General features: G+C 38.4%; 1 protein-coding gene across 2 annotated transcripts; it reads left to right on the top strand.

The window, feature by feature from the left end:
- The first annotated feature begins 2,927 nt into the window (after positions 1-2,927).
- Positions 2,928-8,675, top strand: LOC132985185 (galectin-3-like). 2 transcript variants are annotated; one of them, XM_061052419.1, is made up of 7 exons: positions 2,928-3,008; positions 4,102-4,144; positions 4,357-4,956; positions 5,824-5,912; positions 6,007-6,181; positions 7,727-7,821; positions 8,161-8,301. In XM_061052419.1, exons 2-7 carry the CDS (start codon positions 4,103-4,105, stop codon positions 8,162-8,164), a joined length of 1,005 nt encoding a protein of 334 aa, XP_060908402.1. In that variant the 5' UTR covers positions 2,928-3,008; position 4,102; the 3' UTR covers positions 8,165-8,301. The 2 variants fall into 2 exon arrangements, with proteins under 2 accessions (XP_060908402.1, XP_060908401.1); XM_061052418.1 differs by lacking the exon at positions 7,727-7,821 and having other exon boundaries at positions 8,161-8,675.
- The last annotated feature ends 82 nt before the right edge of the window (positions 8,676-8,757 follow it).

Genomic DNA, 8,757 nt, shown 5'->3' with positions numbered 1-8,757 from the left:
ACAATACAATTCCCCATCATCCTCACTCAATGATTCATCTTGTGCTGTCTAAATCCTGAAAATATGACAATGTGGGCTCATTTTCTTATATGGAATAAACATGAATGGGTAATTATGATGATAAAGTGTGTGGATTGAGGGATTAATTTACAAAGAGAAACAAGCTCTGTCTGTCTTAAGGTTGAGAGAAGAGCATTCCTGTAAGGGGAAGGTTTATTACTGCTAAGATTTTGTTAGCTACACTAAGGAGGGGAGGGGTAGATGGACTTGTATAGCGCTTCCTACCACTCAAAGCGCTTACACCACAGGTCACACCTACCCATTCACACCCTGATGGCACAGGTTGCTTTGTTAAGTGACAATCAAAAGTAACTAATCTCATTCATACACATTGATACACCACAGATGAAGCAGCGAGAGCAACTAGGGGTGAAGTGTCTTGCCCACATTCGGCTGCAGGAGCAGGGGTTCGACCGACTCAACCAACAGCCGCCCTCAACAACAATTATATTTTATGACATAATCTATCATATTTATTTATGTGAAACTGTTTACCAATTACATAAAAAGTTATAAATTGTGGCTACCGCCTTGGTTTCCACCAACTCTTGAGGGAAACATGTCTTTTTAGCGGCTAAATACTTCACTCAGCTTACTGACCCGTAGCGATCATTTTGTGTCTTCTGATGCTGGGCCAGTAGGTTTTCCATGGATTTATTAAAACTTTTATGACTCCTGTTGGATCTGAAAACAAGGCTGACGAGAGCAGTTAAAGTAATTAAAAAACGGTGGGCTGCAAAACCAACAACATAATTGGCAGGACAATAAAATGTTCTGCACAGCTAAGAGGAGCTATTTAGTCAGATTCACATTATGCATGACTATTTGATTTATAGATACAATTAATGCAGATTCATTAGTGCAGGTTGTGCTTACAAGAATGATTTGCTGTTAAAAAGTAAAGAGTAACATTTAAGTTTGACATGATATTCAACTGAAAATATAATTAAATGAATAAGATGAAAGTATACAATCACTGTTGTTACACTTTGGCACATTTCTCTATTTGCTATAATAACATTTCTTGAGGTCAGACGACACTCGTGAAAAAATAACAAACGTGTCTTTGTTTGTACACATGTACCTTTGTATTTACTGATTAAGATTTAAAAGAATTAAAACACAACAGCGATAAATGATGTTTGCTGTGCTTGTTGCTTTATTAGCCCATCTCTCAACCAGAAGGTCAAGGGTTCGATCCCCGGCTCCTGCTGTCACACGTCAAAGTGTCCTTCAGCAAGACACTGAACCGTTGCTCTTGCTGCTGTGTCAAACATAACTTAACATAACTAATGTCAATTAAAATAAACTTAAGTGAACTAAGATTAACTAAACTACGTAAAGATTGAAAAGGTCTCTGTATTTTTACACTGTGTGATGGCTTTGAGCACAGAACAATATAAAGAGTGATACCAAGCCAAATTCTAACATTTAATGTGTTAGCACAAAGCAAGCAAAAAACAGGTTTTCACTGTAAAAATCACATTTAATTATTTTTTCCTCCTATGGTGTAGGTGTTAAGTGAATAATGATAACAGATGTGATTTATTTATTTCTTTGAAGCAGTGTCCTGTACTCAACCTGTTTATGATTTGATAAATTGCAGACAGGAAGCTGTCGATTGTTAAAAACAGTTAACCTGTGCCCCTGAGAAATGTAGCTGGCAGGAAAACACTTAGTTAGGAATAAAATGGACAAAACACAAAACATTGATGGGTGAACTGGATGGCATGAAAGTCAGTCTTGTTATCGACTAAATAGTTTGCAGGGGGAAAAAGTACTTGCCTATGAAATAGTAACCTGCATCCAACCCTGGCAAGGGAAGGGCCAAGATGTACAGTTACTGTAAAGTGAATTGTGTGCATTATATTTTATAGAGGGTTTTTTTCTGTTTCCAGATAGAGTTTTTTTTTTAAAACAAGCGACCAGTTTGGAAAATGCAGGCACTGGATTCTTGGAGGATTGAGTTTTTTGCATTCCAGGAGTTTCTTCAATTTCAGCTCAGATGATACTAATCTAATAACAGAGTGAGGACAACCAGAACATCTGTGTGACTCCACATCGGGTGTCATCTGTTATGGACTGTTGCCTTGGAAATGTAGTTGATTATGTGAAGATTAATGTTGCTGTTTTTTAAATTCATGAAAAATACTGTACCAGACGCCTTCATTCAATAATTAACCAGAGAGGAATATTTAATGTGAAGTATGAACCCCAATGCAGAGATTTAACCTGAATGTGAACGTAGCGGACCCGTCTGACTGTTCAGCTGTCAGCGTCTGAGTCACTGAAACATACAGATAACAGTCCTGACTGCTCTGTCTGCTGTAATTGTGTTACTCTGTGAGTGTTACACTGTCCCATGACCACTCAAACACATCAGCACAAAAACACGTCTAAGTGTTGTCAGTGGTGCCAGTAGAAGTTAAGAAAAGGAATGTTGTATTGTTGAAAATACATTATACACAGTCTGTACATTTCTTTTTGCAAAAACAAGTATTAGACTATTTTTCTTTCTCATTAATTGTAATATAAAATCAATCTTTCTTGGTATAGCAACTTTTAAAAAAGCAGGTCTAGACCATACGCGTGGTTATATTCAAGAAAGTCATGATGCATAAAACCATCATAACTTTCATTTTTAGATGATTATTGGGAATGCAGACTTCTGGTGAAAAAAGGCAATAAAGATAATACAGCTAAAACATGACAAAAACCTACAGCCCATATATCTTCCTTTTTTATACATATATCTTATAACATACGAGGGCTTGGTCTCTTCCTCTGCCAGTGGAGTGACGGCCTGAGGTGTGGCCATGTGGTGAGAGAGAGTGGGCCTATAAAAGAGAGTTTCCATTTGTTTGGATACAAGCTGACTGATTGACTTGGACTTCATCACAGCCTGCAGCCCGCTCCTGTGTACACCTGAGAACTAACCACAAGAAAAGGTAACTGCTATTGTCTTTTTATTGTTTATCTAACTATGAGACAGAAAGGTCTTTTGATCCAATACAAGAAGTTTTCATAATGCAAGAGACAGACGCTCTTGGCTAACGTCCTGCTGTAAAGTGAAAGATGTGTATACAGTGTGATGATGCACTTAATGATTGGTTCATAAGAATTCATCCACAATAGTATTTTATATTTTTTTAATGATTGTAATTGCAATCAACCAGCTGTTAGTTGATTGTTATTATAAATAATGCCACTTGAAATTTCTAATCACACAATGATTAAAAAGCCATTGTAAATAGTTGATGAGAGGTTATATTAGTCTTGAATTTACAGTTAAATAACTATCCTCCATTTTCAACTTTTGTATGTATCTTGAGGGATCATTGAAGGCATCCCTCCTGTTCCTCATAACATTAAGATCACATGTAACAAAGAAACAAGAAACAAAACAATAAAAGTTGAGTAGTTTGCAAAATATAAAAGATTCTGGTTGCAAATAAATGCAAATGTCATTAAATGGTTAAATAAACACAAGAACAACACATTTTCAGTGTTTAGCTGTAGGTACGTTTAGGTACAAATAAATATTAGTAGTGAAATTATTAAATGGTGGGACTAGGTAGTTGCTTTGGTAACAGTCATTGAATTTGCAGTCACAGGAGAAAATAGATAATAGTGGTGTGACTTAAGAGTCATTGTTGCTGCACATTCCTCTCTGAGTGGACATAAGTCATTGAATCAATAAACTATTATGTCTCTGCACTCATCATTCAATTAATGCATTCCATGTCATCAGGTAACAGTGTGCAGCTTTATGGAGACAAACAACCATACAGCATGTACTGATATCTTGAAAAGCAGTAGAGCCCTCTAGTGGTCACATGGAGAACTATTTCTTCTTCCTGCAGCTTATTCTATCTTGAAAAAAATATATATTTGTGATTACTCTTTGGTATAAACAGGCTAAGATCTTGTGTTGTTTGCTCTCTCCTGAGTTTGCCATCTTTTAAAATCTGTTTCACAATTTTCTGAGATAAAAAAAAAAAGCTATCAACTTATTAAAATTGATCTTGTTCTTTCATGCAGAATGGATGTAAGTACATCTTCAAATTCTCAGATCTCTACTCTGGTAAGAATGACCCAAAAATTAATTTTTGTAGTCTACATTTACCATCTAAATGTAAATGTTTAAATCTTTGCTTATGTCAAACGTCCATGTGCAACTGCAAGTTGGTGTCTTCCATCCTGTCCACCCTCTCTCTCCCCCGTCTCTCCATTCTGGCCCCTGACCCCTCTACCTCTTCATCATCCCCCTCTCCTCCTCCTCCTCCTCCACCTCAGCACTCTGACGTTCTATGTGGCAGCTGCCCGTCCAATGGTTCTGCCCCACAGCCTAACGGCCTCTGGCCCACCCTGCCCCCATCTTCAGCCACCTTCCCTTCCTGGCCAGCACTACCCAACCAGCCAAATTATCCCTCACCCTGCTGGCCCGGTCAGCCCAACACACCCTGCTGGCCTGGCACACAACCTGCCCCTTACTCTGTTCCTGCACCATATTCAATACCAGCTCCGGCTCCAGCCATAACACCCAACCCTGCACCCACCACACCCATAGTTGCCATTCCGGCTCCAGCTCCAATCCCAGGTCAGGTTCAAGCCCTTGGACCAGCTCCAGGGCAGCCCTGCCAGCCTTACTGGCCTGGCTCCCAATGCCAGCCTACCCAGCCTCCCCAGCCCCCAGCTCCAGCTCCAATTCAAGTTCAAGTCCCTGGACAAGTCCCCACTCCAACTCCAACTCCAGCCCCGGTCCCAGCACCCCCTCCGTCCTCCAGGTGGCCCACCCACCCTGGATGGCATTATAACCCAGGACAGTCAGGATGGCCGGGGCAGAGTCCAAATTTCATGCCTCCACACTGGCTCCCCCCTACATCTGGACCTTTGGTAAGTCTTACCTGGATGCATATTGCAATCCTGTTCCTTTTTTTTTTTTCTTGCTTTGTACGGGAAAATAATAAACATAGCAAAAATGTAGAATAACTAATATGATCCCTTCAGCAATTTAACCAATACATTTATTGGGTTAAACATATAACAGGTAGTATTTTTAAAGTTAATGTGATACCACTCTTCACAATTCATACTGTGCTACATTGATCTAGACACTAGCAACAGTATATAACAAATATATCTGATCTAAGAATCAATATGATTATGATTGTAGCTTTTCATCAACTGAAGATTTCACAGTGAAGCTTTTATTGTTTAGCAAATGTTTCTGAATATTAGTTTTCAGGGCATAAAATTCAGTTTCCACAAAGGGCAGACTGTATGTGGAAAAGATCTCTACTCTTAATTAATTTGTAAATTATTCATCTTTGTTTTCAATGCCAAATTGTTTCTCCATGTAATAAGTGCACAGTCTTGCTGTCAGTAACTATTTGTTTTATGTCTGTTAACAGAAATTGGGGTTAGCAACAATCAACTTATGTAAATAAAGTTGAAACCTGACAATTGTAAAAACAACTAACTGTTCCTGAAATATCTTCAACAAAAGGACTTCCAGTTTGTTGATACTTCTTAGTCCGTCCCTGATACTTGATTTTGGTTGTCTGCATTGGGGGATTGTAGATGGTGAAGATAAACCCTCTTCTAAGACTTTGATGCAACTCTGATAATCTTAAATCATTTTCAGCAAAGGCAGAGACTCAAATAGATAAGAGGTGTTGTAAAAATATGTGTGGAAATTATTCTGTGTTTTTGTGCACTTGCTGCTTAATAATTAAATGTGTCTGACCTGTTGCTGTAAAGAGTGTGCCATACAATTTGAACCTGGCCCGGGGAGTCTATGACAAGATGATGATGACCATCCTTGGCCATGTCAAACCCAATGCTAAAATGTAAGTTGTTTCATATACAACATACAAACCTGATCAGTTCATTAAGAAGAAGAAAAGTGTTGACGAAAGCCTAACCAGCATTTGTCTCATTCAGGTTCACAGTGAACTTCCTGAGAGGCACCGACATCGCTTTTCACATCAACCCCCGCTTCTGTGAGGGGGGTAAACAGGTGCTGGTCCGTAACCACAAGCTGGGAGAGCGCTGGGGTCCAGAGGAGAGGGAGCTGAAGCCAGGACCCTTCCCTTTCGCCCTTGGGAGCCCGTTCGAGGTGAGAGGAGGAATCAGGCAATGTGGTGGATTTTAAGGCGGTTGTTAAAGTTACTATGTGTAGCATGTTCACATTAATATGTTATTACAACATGTATTTGGAGATGTGTGTTCTCCTGAAACAAAAGGTTGTGCTGTGCTGCTCACTAACACACAGCGGCCATTTTCCTCAGAGGTCACATTCAGATGATTAAGCTGAAATGTTGTTGTAATGTTCTGGTTCCAGATTTCATATAAATGAGGCTAATCTGACAAAGAGTCATCCTGTCACTGCTTCTCTGTTGATCAGCGATGAAAAGGCGTATGGAGAGAAAGACTCCAGGTGTGACTCAAACTAAAAGATGTTTAGAGACAAAAAAGGCAACAACTAAAGCTTACTCTTTCAAGTCCAACATAAATCCAAAAGGTCCAAGACAAATCCACGAGGGAACATATGGCAGAACATGGGTAGGAAGACAAATGAACTGACAACAGAGGGAAGGAACAGACTGAATGTTACAGAGGTAATACACAGGTGAGACTAAAAACACAGGTGAAGACAATCAGGGCAATCAAAATGGAGGGAAACCAGACAAAGGAAAAAACAGTGGGGGACTAGAACTTCCAAATAAAACAGGAAACACTAAAGACACACATAGAACTCAAGATGTAACAGTAACAATACACATATGACATAACACGAGGATAAGAAATAAAGAAATGAAACAGGAAACACTAAAGGCTTAACTTGTAAATAAAGCATTTTAAAATAAATACAAGGGAAACAAGCAACATGAAGCAAGGAAGAAACATAATAAAAGAGGAATTTAAATCCATGACACTGCCTTACTAACAAAATGTGAGCTAAGAATGTATTTCCTTGCTAATGTAGCCTAATGCTAGTTTAAAAAAGAGTCTTATTCAACATGATGTTAACTATGAATTTAATTTCTACCTGATGTAATGTTAGCCATAAATTCATTTCTAGCTACTGTACTTTAAGGTAAGACTACACTTTCTTGCAATTAGCCAAGAATATACTTCCTTGCTAATGTTAAGTTATAAGACTATGCTATGTTAGCTAGGAGATGGAAGAACGCTAACATGAGCTGTCATCTAATCCTATTAGACAAAATCTAATCCCGTTTTTTAACTTTAAAATAGGCAATTCCCTTGATTTTTCCTTTCCATTTTTTATTTCAGTTGTTGATTAATCAAGCAGTGAAATGATAATTTGACAATTTTTCTGATACTCTTGATTAATACTTCAAGAGTATTAATCATTTGAAACCTTAAACACAGCAGTATGAATTTATGCTAGAATCATTTTAGCATTTGAGCTACATCTTCAGCGTGCCCATGAGGAGAATAAGGCCGATATGTGAATATGGTCATGACAGTGTTTCAGAACAAAACAGATAAAACTAGCAGGAAATACCAATCATTTAAAACAAAACCTACTCCAGTTTGCTTACGCTTAGAATTTTAAATTTAATGTTGTTGTTTAAGAATGCTACACATGGTGCCTTTAACTGACTCTAGGTCACTTTCTCATGGTTAACGTCAGGCTAACGCTGGGAAAAGATGGAAAGGGTTGGAAAGTCGTTTGTGCAGGCGGTTCCTAGAAAAAGGAGCTGCTGCCCTGCAGGGAGGCTCCCGGAGGTCAGTGGGGGTCTCATGTTGCTCAATACCATCAATAACACTTATGCTTTACAGGCAACACCACATGGTAACTCATCAAAAGAGCAATTCTGCCTTTGTGTCCATGTTTACCCTCAGCATGAAGAACGTGTATTTTCAATAAGTAAGGTTTAATCGTCTGGAACTTGGCATGAGAATTAAACCATACTTATTCTTTATAGGCTATATTTTGTTTCTGGGGGATTTCAATAGAAAGATTTGGCACTAAAGAATGACTTTCCCTAAATGAAATAATCAATGTTTGCCAGTCTACAGTCTTGATAAAGGTAGTGCATAATTTCTACTTCTGCTCTGTTCCAGATGAAGATCCTTTGCAATCAGGAGGCGTTCCGGGTGGCAGTGAACAACATCCCACTCTTTGAGTTCAGACATCGCATCAGAGCGCTCAACCAGATCGACAGGATCAACATCCTCCATGATGTCGTCCTTACCTACGTCAATGTGGAGACACTTCCTTAAGAAGCACGTCATGAATCGCAGTGCATAAATCATCACATTTAAGGATGCATGTCAAAGTGTGTTTGAGTTATGCAAAACTTTGCTCACAGTAAATGATCTTTAGGCTATATAAAAAGTGTGTTTGAGATATTGATGACATGCATTGAGCTAAATTTTTAATGTGCCAAAATAAGCTCAAACTACTCTGACACATAGCTAACCTCTTAATGCACACAATGCTTTCTTTTTCTGCACAAAGACTCTTGTATTTATTGTGTACAACAATATTTTGAACTAACTGGTAATTATTTGTGTACCTATATTGCAAAAAACTGCAATGAATTGCATTTAAGAGTTTTAATAAATAGTGCATATTTGCATATTTTTTTATTTATTTAGAGTTAAACAGTATGAAACCACAAATGTGTAACAGAAACAATATACACAAAGACCAGACAA

This window comes from Labrus mixtus, chromosome 12, assembly GCF_963584025.1.
Source record: "Labrus mixtus chromosome 12, fLabMix1.1, whole genome shotgun sequence".
NCBI lineage: Eukaryota > Metazoa > Chordata > Actinopteri > Labriformes > Labridae > Labrus > Labrus mixtus.
This window is presented reverse-complemented; position numbering and strand designations above follow the sequence as displayed.